Source organism: Sceloporus occidentalis, unplaced genomic scaffold, assembly GCF_023333645.1.
Source record: "Sceloporus occidentalis isolate IW3139 unplaced genomic scaffold, rSceOcc1.0.p SCAF_8, whole genome shotgun sequence".
Taxonomy (NCBI): Eukaryota; Metazoa; Chordata; class Lepidosauria; order Squamata; family Phrynosomatidae; genus Sceloporus; species Sceloporus occidentalis.
Window position 1 is genome coordinate 5,598,126 of NW_028316988.1, and position 15,507 is coordinate 5,613,632.

Here is a 15,507-nt window from a genome sequence, read left to right on the forward strand (position 1 = left end):
GGGATGTTTAGTCTGGAAAAGAGACAGTTAAGGGGTGATAAGATATTTTCTGCTGCTCCAGAGACTAGGACCCAGAGCAATGGATGCAAGCTCCAGGGAAAGAGACTCCAGCTCAACATTAGGAGGAACCTCCTGACAGTAAGGGCTTTCCAGGTTTCGATTTTGGTCCCGTCTTCAAGATAAATAGACCAAATCTAAAGTCTGGAGTTTTGGAGAATAAGCACAAATTAGTTTTGGGTTTAGAGATGTGTCCCACTTCCAAAAACATTTCATTACGTATCCGCAAATATTCCAAAATGGAAAACACTTCTGGTCCCAGTGCGTTGGATACTGGTCAGTGCGTTGGATACTGGCCAGTGCTCTTCTGGACCATGGTCGGACCAGACCTGTTCTTGGAGGGCACTAGGCTTGGGTCTACCCAAGTTCTCAGCACCATGATGCCAGGCGTGTGGACGTTCCTCAAAGAGCGTGGAGGGGTAAGCAGAGAGGGAGGCCTGAGGTGATCATTGAGGCCATGGCTCTGGCCAGCCATCCTTTCTCTGATTCTCATTCATCTCTTTCCTCTGCAGAGGGCCAGGAAAACTGTGGTCAAATGGTTTTCCTGCTCCAGACGACCAATGGATGAGGACGACGATGACTGGTCTCTTCCTCTTCCAAGGTAAGTCTCCATGTCCTTCTGTCCTTCCTCCCTCCCTCCGTCTCTATTTCATACTACCTCCCTCTCTTCTTTCTGACTCCCTTCCTTCCTTCCTTCTGTCTCTACTTCCTGCTGCCTCCCTCCCTCCCTTTTTCCTTTTGGTTTGGGCAATGAGGGCTTCTATCGCTGATGTTCTTTGAGGAACTTTCTGTGCAGGGCTCTGGGAAACGAAGACTTTTGGGAATCTCTTGGAGTTGTTTGCTAGGGAGAGGTAGATAGATCTGCTTGTGTTTTCATGGCCTCCTTCCCACTGCCTTTTCAATTCGATGGCAAGAAAGCAGTTCAAATGACCCTGGTTCTCACTTAATCCGAATCGCTGGAGCCATTCTGAGAGGGGGGAATGCTCCAGATGCATTTAACCCACGTCTTTTTGACGCAAGTGTCGTGAACCACAAGCGGATCAGAATCGATTCAAGTTTCCCCTTCGGCCGGCTGGAACTGAATCATTTTGAATCAATTCATTCGTGAATGGGAACCACAAGCGGTTTATTTTGGTGCCAGAAAATGCGATTGGGGCAAATGTAGTATAAACCACAATCCGATGTAGAATCGATCCAGCAATTCGGGTCACACACCTATTTCTCTGTATGTGGGAATGAGGCCCATATCTCCCTTTGGGAAGTGGGGAAAGGTTGAGTGGGGCTTTTAGGTTTTGATTTCTTTGCTCTAAGGTCTTTTTCGGTATTTATGCTACGGCTTTACGGAAGCGATCAGAGATCCACCTGAGGATGCCACTCTTGGGGCCCCACCAGTGGGCTTTCTAGAGCGCCATTCTGTCCGCATCGCTGGACAGGAAAGATGGTCAATGGTGCTAGGGATGCTCTGAAGTTGTCACATTGAATGGCCTTTTCCTGTCTCCATTCCAGAGTTACTGAGCCGCAAGGAACCTGCGTCAAGGAGGAAGACGTCGCCTGTCCGGCGCTTGCCAGGGCAGTCCATCCTTCTTTGTCGGTAAGGAAAGAGTCTTTCAGACCCACAGAGGGGCCTCATCTTTTGCCCACTAGTGTCCTGAGACAGGACCATGGCCTGTGGTCAGGCATTGAAGGGCCCTGACCCCTCCCCTCGAGGGTGGCCAGGTGCCCTCCTTTTCCAGGACATGTCCTATGTTTGAACCTCCTGACCAGGAAAAATTCCAAAATGTCCTCCATTACGAGCACGGCTAAGAAGCATGCATTTACAATGTGTGTGATGACTTCTTCCATGAATGTACTGCATTTTTTCTTTTCCTTTGAAAGGATTCCTTGGAAAAGGAGGAGGTGCCCAAGGAGGCCAAAAATGTGGAGGACGAGGGGGATCAGAGGTACTCCTTTTCTTGCCATTTCCAAAGGGCATGTGGGCCCAAGACGGGCCATGGAGGGGCCATGGGTGGGCTTCTGTTCGGACCTTTGTACAGTCGAGCCTTGCCTTATGCGGGGATCCGTTCCGAACCCCGCCACGTAAGGCAAATTCTGCCTATGCTTGAGCCCCATTCACTTGATTGCCGCGTGGCTTCCACGTAAACAGGAAGCCGTGTATGGTGCACCCGCGTATGGAGCGGGCGCACTGTATTGTCTCTCCTCCCAGCTTCTGGAAAGAACCCCCTTGGCTTCAGATGGGTAATTTGTCCCCACCTGGGAGGGATGGCTTCTGTAATGCCTCACCCGGGAGAAATGGCTGGGTGCCTCTGGAAGGAGCACTCTCTTCATCAGTCCATGGGCTTCCATAAGGATGCCCTTGTGGTCCCTCAGTGGGATGTCTGGAGCATCATGCTGCCCCAGAGGGATGCTCTGAAGGTGCCACACTTCATGAACTTTTTCTGCCCCCATTTTAGACAACCGGAGCCAATGGAGGACTCCGCTGAGGAGGAGGAGTACCGGGATAAGATTGGCCCCTTGCCGGTAAGGAAAGTATCTGGCTGATCTTCAGAGGGGGTCCTCTTATTATTTAGTTATTCATTTTTAAAAGATACACACTCACACACACACACAGTGGGGCCTTGTTATGCGCTGGGGTTTGGCTCCAGCATCCCCCGTGGATAACAAAATCCATGGATGCTCATGTCCCATTCACTGTGATGGCAGAGCAAAATAGTGTCCCTTATATAAAATGGCAAGTCAAGGTTTGCTATTTGAAAGTTGTACTTCTTAGGAATATTTTCAAGCCGTGTATCCTTGTAGAAAAAACCCGTGGATAAGGAGGGCCCACGGTGTGTATTTATACATCTTTTGCCCTTCTGGACCCAAGACCAAGAGTGTCTTGAGAAGGGACCGTGATCTGTGGCCAGGCAGGGAAGGATCCTGACCTCCTCCTTTTCCAGGACGTTTCCACCTCCTGACCAGGAGGAATCCCAAAACGTCTTCCGGTTATGAGCATAACGAAGAGGCCCATTGAGCAGGGTGGCCATGACACCTTCCAGGACACGTCCTACATTTCAGACGTGCGGAGACTTAGAAGGTGGCAGTTACCTAATTTCCCTCCTCTCCCCCCCCCCCCCCCCAGAGAAAGAAGTCTCTGACTCCTTTTTGTGAGTGGTTCCGCCATCTGGACCCTACAGTGAGCAAGTTAGTAGCAGACGTTGCAGCCAAGCGTCGTTTAGAATTCATCCTGGCTCACTATTTAGAGTCACCCCAAAGGTAGGTGGACTGCCTCTTAGTCTCCCACGCATCTCTGGGGCCCTGGGCCTATATTCCCTCTCTGGGGCTGGAAGTCCAGTAAGGATGCGACTTCCCTCTCCTTCCCTGTTTCTCTTGACAGCACCTGTGATAAGCTCCTGCTTAAAGTCCTCAATTCTCCATATTGTGACCAGGAGCATGCGCTGCTATTCCTCATGGCCGAGATGAAGGAATCCTCCTGGTTGAGGAAGGTAGGGACATCACCCAGAAGGGGTCTTTCCTGCTGACCCTCACATGGCTGCTCCAGGCGGAGCAAATATAAAGGCTGCACCTTGTTTTTGGGAATTGGGGAGAAGGGCCGGGTGACCCTCGATCTCTTTCCTTATTGTTTGCAAGTGTTGTGCTCTTGTTGAGACCAGAATCTCCTTCTCAACCCAGTTGAGGGCGATGAAAGCCATGGGGCTAATCGCAGATGTCATCGCGTTTGAGGAGACGCTGGAGCCATGGGTACCCTTCGTCGCAAATGCCTTGCTTTTAGCCACCTGTGAATCCAATTCCCGTGTTAAGAACCGCAAGGAGTTCAAGGAGTGAGTTGTGTTACAAGTAGAGGCTGGGGGAGAAAGGGTCCATGGGGGTTTCTAGTCCGCTGGATGGGGCCAGATGGAGGAATGCAAATCTCTCTACTGAACAAACGGGGTTTTCTGTTGACTTAGTGAGGTGATATTTGCTCTCTCTTCTCTGCAGGGAATTAAGTCACAGCATCAATGCCCTGCTGCCCAGGTACATGCCTGACATCGAGGCCTTGCTTGATGTCACCCGTCGAGGTGAGTCTCGGTTTTCTTTTCTGTCTCTCTGGGGGAAAGGGCCTTTCTCCCTTCCCCAACCCCTGAGCCGCAGCGATCCCTCTCTCCCAAAAGAAAGGGAGAATGGGATTATTTGCAGCCTTGCTGGGGGGAAAATAGAGATGGAAAGTCAAAAACATCTCTGCTTTCTCTGTTCTTTTTCAGGAATACGATGCCAGCGCTCTCGCAGGGAAAAAACAAGGGCTGTATAAGCATTATCGCCTGGCGGAGGGAAGCCTTTCTGGTGCTGGACAGCTGAGGAGGAGGAGGAGGCCCGGAAATGGCAGAGACAATATTGGGGCCGACACCCATCCACCAGTCCCACACGCTTGCCTGGGTCTTCTCCTCTTCCCTGCCCATTCGACCTCTTGGCAACAGGGACTGGTATGGGGACGGAAGGAGGAGAGCAAACAGGAGAAGAGGCACAGGAGCCCCAGCTGCCCAGAGGCAATATTGGGGCAGACACTTGTCCACCAATCCCACACACTTGCCTGGGTCTTCTCCTCTTCCCTGCCCATTCGACCTATTGGCACCAGGGACTGGCATAGGGATGGAAGGAGGAGAGAAAACAGAAGGAGAAGAGGCACAGGAGCCCCAGCTGCCCAGAGGCAATATTGGGGCAGACACTTGTCCACCAATCCCACACACTTGCCTGGGTCTTCTCCTCTTCCCTGCCCATTCGACCTCTTGGGAGGGGAAAGTTTTTGCAAGCGCACACGGGCGCAGAGAATATTGCAAAAAAGCATTGCAATTTTGCAAATTTTACGCATGGATTTTGGGGGGTTGTAGGGGGAAATTGGGGGGTCCTAAGGAAGAATAAGTGGGGAGCATTAAGTGGGGGGTCGTGCCTCTTTTCCTAATTTGCTTAGAATCCTAGAGTTGTAAGAGACCCAAGGGCCATCCAGTCCAGCCCCATTCTGCCATGCAGGAACTCTCCATCGAAGCATCCCAGACAGAAGACCATCCCCGACAGGATTCCTAGGAGGAACCTCCTGACAGTAAGGCCTCTTTGACATAGGAACAAACTCCCTTGGAGTGTGGCGGAGTCTCCTTCCTTAGAGGTCTTTAAACAGAGGCTGGATGGCCATCTGTCAATGGGGATGCTTTGACTGAGAGTTCCTGCATGGAAGGATGGGGCTGGACTGGATCAGGGCCCTCTGGGGGGCTCTCTGGGGGTTGCCCTTTGCTGACCCCGAGGGGGGTCCTCCCTCCTCCCCTCCCTTCCAGGGGTCACGTGGTGTGGTCTGAGCCCCCGTGTGACGTCAATGCCTTGTGGGGGGGGGGCGCCCCGAAGCCTCCTTCCTTCCTTCCTTCCTTCCTTCCCGGCCGAGGAAGGAAGGAGGGAGGGAGTCCCTGCGGGGAAGGCGTCCCAGGCGGAGGGGATGCTGCTGCTGCTGCTGGGGCTGGGGCTGGCCCTGCTGCGCCCGGGAGCGGGAGGGGGCCTGCGCCCGGCCTCCCCGACTGCCTCCTCCTCGGGTCCCATGGGCCTCCCTTCCTCGGGCTCCCCGGCCTGGTGCCCCTACAAGGTGCAGGGCCAGGACTCGCTCTGCTTCCGGAGCCCCGCGCTGGGCTTCGAGTGCGGCCCCGGGCGCTGCCTCTCCTCGCACCGCTCCCCGGGGCGCTCGCTGCTGGCGCTGGTTCTCCGCAACGGCAGCGTCCTCCTCCAGTGGCAGAGCCCAGGCCCCGGCGAGGAGGAGGCGGCGGCGGCGGCGGCGGGCGGCTTCCGCCTCTCGTGCTCCTGGGCCGGGGCCTACACGCGCTTCCCCTGCGAGAGCGTCCTCCTGGGCGCCGCCTGCAGGGACTTCCTCCTCCCCGAGGCCCACCCCGGCGCCCGCTACCGCCTCTGCCTCCAGGCCCTCCCCGGACCGGCGACGCCAAGGCCTCACCCGGACCCCGACCCCGAGGACTGCGTCGAGTTCCCCGTCGAGGCCTCCGGGCCCCGCGAGATGGTGGTGGCCGTGGCCGCCGTCGGAGGCGCCATCTGCGTCATGCTGGTCCTCATCTGCCTCCTGGTGGCCTACCTCACCGAGAACATGGCGCCCAGCGGCCCCAAGAGGGCGCCCTGAGACCCCGCGGCGCCCGGCAGGAAGGCCAGGCAAGTACCTTAGGCTAGACACGGCCGCTCTAGGAATCTCTAGGGCCTCCGGGCAAACTCTGTGGTCAACTCTAACCCTAATCCACAGTGGAGGACCTAGAGGTTCCTAGAGAGGACACTCCGCTAGGCCTTTGTAGCTCCTCCAGCGCAACTCTATGGTCAACTTTAACCCAAAGTCACACTGGAGGACCTAGAGGTTCCTAGAGAGGACACTCCATTAGGGATTTGTAGTTTCTTTAGCGCAACTCTATGGTCAGCTTTAACCCAAAGTCACATTGTAGGACCTAGAGGTTCCTAGGGAGGACACTCCACTAGACATTTGTAGCTCCTCCAGCGCAACTCTATGGTCAGCTTTAACCCAAAGTCACACTGGAGGACCTAGAGGTTCCTAGAGAGGACACTCCGCTAGGCCTTTGTAGCTCCTCCAGCGCAACTCTACGGTCAACTTTAACCCCAAGTCACATTGTAGGACCTAGAGGTTCCTAGAGAGGACACTCCGCTAGGCCTTTGTAGCTCCTCCAGTGCAACTCTATGGTCAGCTTTAACCCAAAGTCACACTGGAGGACCTAGAGGTTCCTAGAGAGGACACTTTGCTAGGCCTTTGTAGCTCCTCCAGCGCAACTCTATGGTCAGCTTTAACCCAAAGTCACACTGGAGGACCTAGAGGTTCCTAGAGAGGACACTCCGCTAGGCCTTTGTAGCTCCTCCAGCGCAACTCTATGGTCAACTTTAACCCAAAGTCACATTGTAGGACCTAGAGGTTCCTAGAGAGGACACTCCGCTAGGCCTTTGTAGCTCCTCCAGTGCAACTCTATGGTCAACTTTAACCCAAAGTCACACTGGAGGACCTAGAGGTTCCTAGAGAGGACACTTCGCTAGGCCTTTGTAGCTCCTCCAGCGCAACTCTATGGTCAGCTTTAACCCAAAGTCACACTGGAGGACCTAGAGGTTCCTAGAGAGGACACTCTGCTAGGCCTTTGTAGCTCCTCCAGCGCAACTCTATGGTCAGCTTTAACCCAAAGTCACACTGGAGGACCTAGAGGTTCCTAGAGAGGACACTCCGCTAGGCCTTTGTAGCTCCTCCAGCGCAACTCTATGGTCAACTTTAACCCAAAGTCACATTGTAGGACCTAGAGGTTCCTAGAGAGGACACTTCGCTAGGCCTTTGTAGCTCCTCCAGCGCAACTCTATGGTCAGCTTTAACCCAAAGTCACACTGGAGGACCTAGAGGTTCCTAGAGAGGACACTCTGCTAGGCCTTTGTAGCTCCTCCAGCGCAACTCTATGGTCAGCTTTAACCCAAAGTCACACTGGAGGACCTAGAGGTTCCTGGAGAGGACACTCTGCTTGGCCTTTGTAGCTCATCCAGCGCAACTCTATGGTCAGCTTTAACCCAAAGTCACACTGGAGGACCCAGAGGTTCCTAGAGAGGACACTCTGCTAGGCCTTTGTAGCTCCTCCAGCGCAACTCTATGGTCAACTTTAACCCAAAGTCACACTGGAGGACCTAATGGTTCCTAGAGAGGATACTTCGCTAGGCATTTGTAGCTCCTCCATCACAACTCTATGGTCAGCTTTAACCCAAAGTCACATTGGAGGACCTAGAGGTTCCTAGAGAGGACACTCCGCTAGGCATTTGTAGCTCCTCCAGTGCAATTCTAGGGTCAATGTCTGGCAGATGTGGACCACAGAGTTGCGCTGTAAGACATAGAGATTCCTAGAGAGGTGTTCTCTCAGGCAAAAACATAGTGTTTTTGTTATTTGCGGTTTTTCCACATTCACAGGGGTCCTGTGCCCTTAACCTCAGCAAATGTGGAGGGATGAGTGTATAACTAAGTGTCTAAAGGACGAAGCAAGGGAAAACAGTGCCAAAGAACCTACAACATTCTGGCAGGCATCACTGTTTGAGGTCACTCTAAAGCAGTGGTTCCTAGAGTTTGGCCTCCAGATGTTTTGGAGTTCAGCTCCCAGAATTCCAAGCTAGCTAGGGCTTCTGGGAGTTGAAGTCCAAAACACCTGAAGGACCAAAATTTGGAAACCACTGCACTAAAAGGAGGATGGATGAGAGAGTAGAAGGGGGTTAGTGCTTCCAGGAAGTACAGTACTTACATTGACCCATGGATAAGTCAACTCAGATTTTTAGGTCAATTTTTGGCTAAAATTTCTAGACTCATACGTGAGTATATACAGTAATTATGAATAATGGTGAAGTATACTTAATAAGGTGGCTTAGCGGTTAAGACTCATGACAAGCGCAAGATTGGCAGTTCTAGGCCCAAGCACCACATAACGGAATGAGCTCCTGCCACTAGTCCCAGCTTCTGCTAACCCAGCAATTCAAAAGCATGTAAAAGTGCAAGTAGATAGATAGGTACCACTCTGGTGGGAAGGTAATAGTGTTCCATGTTCCTCAGCATTTAGTCACTATTGCAAAAGAGTACAGTAGACCCTTGGTATTCATTCACTGAGGTTTGGTTCCCAGACCATCTGTGGATGGGAAATGGGCTAAGTATCATTGGAAGGCATGGATGACTGTTGGTTTCTTTTCAGTAACATCTGAAATCACAGACTTCAGACTTAAAGAAGAAGGACACATACGTCAAATAAAAGTATTTGAAAGGCATTCGCTCCGTCTCACACAAATGGCAGGCTTAAACATTTTCAAGCAGAACTTTAAGCCGCTTTGCTGGTTTGTGATGTCAGTATTCTAGAATGTTTTTTGCCAAGCTTTTCAGTATGATGCAGTGACTCCCATGCAAATGGCCATAGCTCACAGCACTTGCGTTCTGTTGTTGAAGAGCCATGTTGGATGTGAGCATATTAAAAACTCCAGCTGTCATAATTGACAATGGATCTGGGTCTTGCAAAGCGGGGATTTCCGGCGAGTCTCAACCACAGTCGGTTATCTCATCACTTGTTGGCTGCCAGAGAGTAGAAGAATACTGTACTGGTAACGAAGCCCTGAGGAAGAAAGACAATATACTGAACTATCCTGTTGAGCGTGGCATAATTTCTTGTTGGGATAACATGGAGAAGCTATGGAACCATATATATAAATATGAGCTTAAAGTAAAATCCAGTACAAGTCCTTTGCTTCTCTCTGAACCACCACTAAATCCACTCCAGAATCGCGAGATAATCACACAGCTGATGTTTGAACACTTTAAGGTTCCCGCTTTGTACCTCTCCATTCAAGCTACTTTGGCTCTTTATGCTTCGGCGCGTACCACTGGGCTGGTGATGGACAGCGGACATGGAGTCACTCACACTGTCCCCATCTATGATGGATATTGTCTTCCTCATGGGGTGCTCAGACTTGATGTTGCAGGGAAGGATATCACAGAATACCTCTCCAGGCTTTTAGAAAACAGCCGTTTTTCTTCTTCTACAAGAAGAGCAAACAAAGCCATAGCGAAGAACGTAAAAGAAAAATTCTGTTATGTGGCTTTGGATCCCAAGGTTGAAGCAAAGAAGAAAGCAGAAGAAGTCCTGAAGCTGCCAGATGGGAAAACGGTCAAAATCAATTTCTGCAGAGCCCCAGAAATCCTTTTCGTGCCAAAGACCATTGGCGTTGAGATGCCAGGCATTCATGCTATGATCATCAAGAGCATTAGAAAATGTGATAAGGATATTTCTGGCTCCCTATATGGCAATGTGGTTCTGTCTGGGGGATCCTCTCTTTTCCAGGGCCTAGATGGAAGAATTTTTAAAGAGATAGAGCAGGATGTGCCAAAGGATGTTCCAATTCGAATCATAGCGCCTCCAGAAAGATCCTGTGCTGCCTGGCTAGGAGCATCTATTGTTACTCACTTGGACTCCTTTAAACAAATGTGGTTTACCTTTGAGGACTACAAAGAATTTGGTGTAGCTGGCATCCACCGGAAGTGCTTTTAAGAAGCTTGAAATCACAGCCAAATTAAACTCTGCTGATGAGAAAGTATGAAATGTGCATACTGAACTTACTAATAGTAATTTTACAAAGTGGTTTGTGAGATTGTAACTTGAATAAAGGCACAAAAGGTGGTCAGTTCAGCAGGTCATTATATATGTGTTGACAGATGTTACCATTTTAGGATCCTTCACACTGTTTGTCTCATTTTGTTCATTTGAATGAGCTTTCAAGATAGTGAAGGATAGGGTTCGATTATTACTTGAGGGGTAGAAGTACAATTACATTATCCCCGGATTTGCTTCCATTCTTAGGCCCTTAGCACTGCTGCGTTTTGCCTTGTGACTACATTTCTTCTTCAGAAAGGAAACCGGTACCGTACCTGGGGAAAATGGAGCAGATGATGCACTAGGGGAAATGCAGAACAGAATAGATAAAAAGGTAATACAAGAATGCCTGGTTACTCTAAATGAATTCAAGTTTTCAGGCCCAGATGAACTACATTCAAGGGTAGGCTTACTATGTGTTCCAGAAAACCAGGAAAATCCTGAATCGAAGGGTTTGAAAAATGACCCCACAACAAACAAATCCCAGAATGTAAAGTGATGGTAATATATAACTAACAAGTTAAATACAGTGGGACCTTGGTGTAAGGGTGCTATTTTAAGACAAAGGAATAGTTATTGGACAGCTTATAACAATTTTGTCGGGCTGTAAGCTTCAAAGAACGTACAAGGACAGCCCTGGCGGGAAGGAGATAGATAAAAAGCTAAACAATAGATAATACCAACATGAAAGGGAGGCTGAACAGTTAATAATGAAACTGTGAGTTCACGCTTCGGTTACTTGCACAGGTTTCACAAACCATGCCAAAGATATACTGTATATACTGGGTCAACTTATTCATGGGCCAATAATGCAAGTGCTGTACCTTAACTCAAAATAGGAACCATCTCCTGCCCCAAAACCTGCCCTCGACTTATCCATGAGGTTGACTTATAGTCAAGTATATTCGGTATCCTAAAAGGAAGTTTCTGAATTTGAGTAGGTGGGAGATATAAACAGGGGCAGAGATATATTCATTTGAAGAAATCTGTACCTCACAGAAATGCACTGAGATAGGCTGGGTGCCACCTGGCCTGACGATAGTACATTTGAACAGGATCTGGGAGTTTTAGTAGATCACAGGTTGAACATGAATTAACAGTGTGATGTTGCAGTATGACAAAAGGGATAGTCTCTAAAGGGAAGTAATAGTGTCACTGTATTCTGCTTTGGTCAAGCCTCACCTGGAATACTGTGCCCAGTTCTGGGCACCACAATTCAGGAAGGATATTCACAAGCTGGAACATGTCCAGAGGAGAGACCAAAATGGTAAAAGGTCTGGAAACCATGCCCTATGAGGAGTGACTTAGGTAGCTGGGGATGTTTAGCCTGGAGAAGAGAAGATTAAGAGGGGATATGATAGCCATTTGAAAAAGTATCTTATGGAGCAAGCTTATTTTCTGCTGCTCCAGGGACTAGGACATGAAGCAATGGATTCAGACTACAGGAAAAGAGATTCCACCTCAACATTAAGAAGAACGTCTTGATGGTAAGAGCTGTTTGATGGTGGAACATGCTCCCAAGTGTAGCTGTGTCTCTTTGGAGGTTTTTAAACAAAGGCTATCTATTGGGGAGTGCTTTGACTGTGTCAGCTTGCATAGCAGGGAGTTTGAGTGATGGAAAATTTCAAATGTACTCACTCATTCAGGGCAATTGGTTAAGTAGAATTTGGGCAACAGCCCTATTAGTAGAATTGGCAAGTAAATGAAAATATGCTTTGATTGAGAGTTCATGCATGGCAGAATGGGGTTGGACTGGATGGCCCTTGTGGTCTCTTCCAATTCTATGATTCCATACCAGACTCTGCCTTAGCATGTGAAGGGTTTTACTGGGGGGAAAAACATTTCAAGGGTTGGTGTCTTGTGACATCGAAGCCTTGCCTTGTGACATCATCAGGCCCCACTCTGTGACATCACCAGGCTCTAATCTATAGCTTTGGGATGCTGCTGACAACCTAATCTTCTGAAAACTGGTCTCAGTTTCCCAATGTGGCGATCCTAAAGTTTGGTAAAGGAAAAGGGCCACTGACAGAATTCCAAGCACCTGCCCCAATCTACAGTCCTTGGCTATCTTTGTGGTGAGTTGCCAGTTGAACAGGTATAAAAGGAACAATATACATTTTCAGGGTGGGGAGAGCAGGTCTGTCGTGGATTTGAAATGGTGCTGAGAGTTGTTGCTTGTCAAAGCAGGCCTTAGCGAGAGCACTGTCAGTGGCTCAACTTCTTTATCAGTGACCTGGACAAAAGAACAGGGAGCAGGCTTATCTAATTTGCAGATGACACCAAATTAGGAGGAGTAGCTAGTAGCCCAGAGGAGAGGATCAACATTCAAAATGGCCTGAATAGATTAGAAAGCTGGGCCACAGCTAACAAATTAACTACAACAGGGAGAAATATAAGATACTGCATTTAGGTAGAATAAATGAAACATGTAGATGGAGAATGGTGGACTCCTGGTTTAACAAGACCTTGTGTGAAAGTGATTTAGGAGTCCTAGTAGACTAGGGGTTGAACATGAGTCGACAGTGCGACAGCTAAAAAAGCCAATGTGATTCTAGGCTGCATCAATAGAAGTATAATGTCTAGATCAAGGGAAGTAATAGTGCTACTCTTTTCTGCCTTGCTCAGGCCTCACCTGGAATTATACCGTGTGCAGTTTTGGGCACCAGAATTCAAGAAGGATGCTGAGAAGCTGGAGTGTGTCCAAAGGAGGCCCTGTTTAAATATTTGAATGGATATCATATTGAGGAGGGAGCAAGCTTGTTTTCTGCTGCTCCAGAGGCTAGGGCACAAGGCATCAGTTTCAAACTATAGGAAAAGAGATTCCACCTCAACATTCGGAGGAACCTCCTGACAGTAAGAGCTGTTAGACAGTGGAACATACTGCCTCAGAGTCTGGTGGAGTCTCCTTCCTTGGAGGTCTTTAAGCAGAGGGTGGATGGACATCTGTCAGTGATGCTTTGATTGAGAGTTCCTTCCTTCAAATACTTAAACAGGGCTATCATATCACCTCTTAACCTTCTTTTCTCCAGGCTAAACATCCCCAGATCCCTAAGATGTTCCTCATAGGGCTTCATGGTTTTCAGACCCTTCACCATTTTAGTTGCCCTCCTTTGGACACATGGCTCCAGTTTCTCAATGTCCTCTAGTCCTTTTTGGTCTTTGCTCTTCAGTATCTTTTCTAGTTCTTTCATAGCTGCCCTTCCCATTCCTAGTCTTCTTCTTATTTCTTGACTGCTGTGTCCATTGTGGTCAATGTTTGATCCTAAATATGGGAATTCTTTGACAATTTCAATTTCCTCATTGTCTGGGTTGTATTTATGTATTTCTTCTGTGGTCATTATTTTTGTTTTCTTTCTGTTCAGCCTCAGACGTGCCTTTTCACTTTGATCTTTGACCTTCCTTATGAACTCTTCCAGTACCTGAAGGTCCTCTGCTACTATTATGGTGTCGTCTGCATCTCTGGGGCTGTTAATGGTGCTTCCTCCTCTCTCCACTCCTCCTTTTTTCTGGTTCTAATTCTGCGTTTCTTATGATTAAATTTTTAAGGTTGTGAAGTCGCTCTGAGTCCCAGTTCTGGGAAAAGAGCAGGGCACAAATAAACAAACAAACAAATTAATAATAGTTTCAGCACATAAGTTATACACTCCTCCCTCCATATTTGTGGGTTTGATTATTCACAGATTTGATTAATATGTTCTCTCTAGGAATACCTAGGTCCTCCAGTGCAACTCTATGGTCAACTTTAACTAAAAGTTGCACTGAAAGACCTAGAGATTCCCAGAGAGAACACTCTACTAGGCCTTTGTAGCTCCTCCAGCGCAGTTCTATGGTCAGTTTCTGTCGGATGTTGGCCACAGAGTTGCCCTGGAGGACCCAGAGATTCCTAGAGAGGACACTCCACTAGGCCTTTGTAGCTCCTCCAGTGCAGTTCTATGGTCCGTGTCTGTCGGATGTTGACCATGGAGTTGCCCTGGAGGACCTAGAGATTCCTAGAGAGGACACTACTAGGCCTTTGTAGCTCCTCCAGTGCAGTTCTATGGTCAGTGTCTGTCAGACGTTGGCCATAGAGTTGCCCTGGCGGACCTAGAGATTCCTAGAGAGGACACTCCACTAGGCCTTTGTAGCTCCTCCAGTGCAGTTCTATGGTCAGTGTCTGTCAGACGTTGGCCATAGAGTTGCCGTGGAGGACCTAGAGATTCCTAGAGAGGCGTCCTCTCATGGTGTTGTTGTTATTTGTGGCTTTTCCACCTTCAGGGGGGTCTTGTGCCCGTCCCTAACCCTGGCGAATATGGAAGGACAAGTATATAAGTGCAGGCTAGAAGGGCGCTCTATCCTTTCCCTTTTTCTCTATGGTCCTGGCAGGAAGGAAGCCGGAAGTAGGCCTTGCAGCCAGAGCCGGAGTGAGACACGTCCTCAAGCCACGCCCCTTCCGGTCCTAGCGGCGGCCATTTTGTGGGAGCGAGAGGAGGAGAAGGGCTTCTTCGGCTGCAGCCGCTTCGTCGCCGCCGCCGCCGCCGCCAAGGAGGAAGAGGAAGCCCCGCCGCGGCCATCCCTCGGCCGCTCTCCGACCCAGCGCCGTCCTTCCTTCCTTCCTTCCCTCCGTCTCCGGGGAGGCATCCAGGCAACCATGCCCTCCTCGCCTCTTCGGGTGGCCGTGGTTTGCTCCAGCAACCAAAACCGCAGCATGGAGGCCCACAATATCCTCAGGTAAAGCCCCCTGGGTTTGGGTCAGCGCCTCCTGAGGCGGCCTCCTCCGCATCCTCCTCCTCGGAGCCGGAAGACAGAGGCTCCCCTGAAGGGCCTCGGTGCTGCGGGAGGCTGGGGATATGGCCGCCGGTTGTGGCTCCCTTGGAGGCTGAAAGTGGCGTCGAACCGGATTGGTCTGTTCACAAGAGGCACTAAAAGAAATGGCAGCCCTTGCCCTTAGGGAAAGACACAAGGAATGAATGGCGGTGCGGAAGGAGAAGGGGATCGGGTCCAGCGGCGCTTCTCTCCCTCTGAGGCCTGGACCGAGGCGGAAGGACGGGAGGGAGGGCCCTTCTTCTTAGGCCAGGACTGATGGCGTTGGACCTGCCATTTTGCTCCTTCCCAGGAAGGACAGTAACAGATGGACTGGAGGCAGGGCTCTGCTTCTTCAGGCTGGCCTTGATAATAATAATAATAATAATAATAATAATAATGTATTTATATAGGAAACCACTGGGGAAGGCTGGCCCATAGGGAATCATTGGAGAAGAGTTCCCCATAGGGAAGCGTTGGGGAAGACTGGCCCATAGGGAAGCATTGG

At 49.8% G+C, this 15,507-nt stretch overlaps 3 protein-coding genes across 3 annotated transcripts in view; all 3 read left to right on the top strand.

Moving 5' to 3' along the window:
* The first annotated feature begins 5,432 nt into the window (after positions 1-5,432).
* Positions 5,433-8,839, top strand: LOC149307719 (fibronectin type III domain-containing protein 10-like). Its single transcript, XM_089534311.1, has 2 exons — positions 5,433-6,225; positions 8,775-8,839. Exon 1 carries the CDS (start codon positions 5,513-5,515, stop codon positions 6,194-6,196), a length of 684 nt encoding a protein of 227 aa, XP_089390437.1. The 5' UTR covers positions 5,433-5,512; the 3' UTR covers positions 6,197-6,225; positions 8,775-8,839.
* Positions 7,618-10,238, top strand: LOC149307720 (actin-related protein T2-like). The gene has a single exon (XM_089534310.1). It carries the CDS (start codon positions 9,027-9,029, stop codon positions 10,116-10,118), a length of 1,092 nt encoding a protein of 363 aa, XP_089390436.1. The 5' UTR covers positions 7,618-9,026; the 3' UTR covers positions 10,119-10,238.
* Positions 10,239-14,586: 4,348 nt separating this feature from the next.
* SSU72 (SSU72 homolog, RNA polymerase II CTD phosphatase) overlaps positions 14,587-15,507 on the top strand; it is a 42,095-nt gene continuing 41,174 nt past the window's right edge. The window contains exon 1 of the mRNA XM_089534312.1: positions 14,587-14,927. Within this exon, the coding sequence (XP_089390438.1) occupies positions 14,848-14,927 (80 nt within the window). The 5' untranslated portion in view covers positions 14,587-14,847. The remainder of the gene's footprint in view (positions 14,928-15,507) is intronic.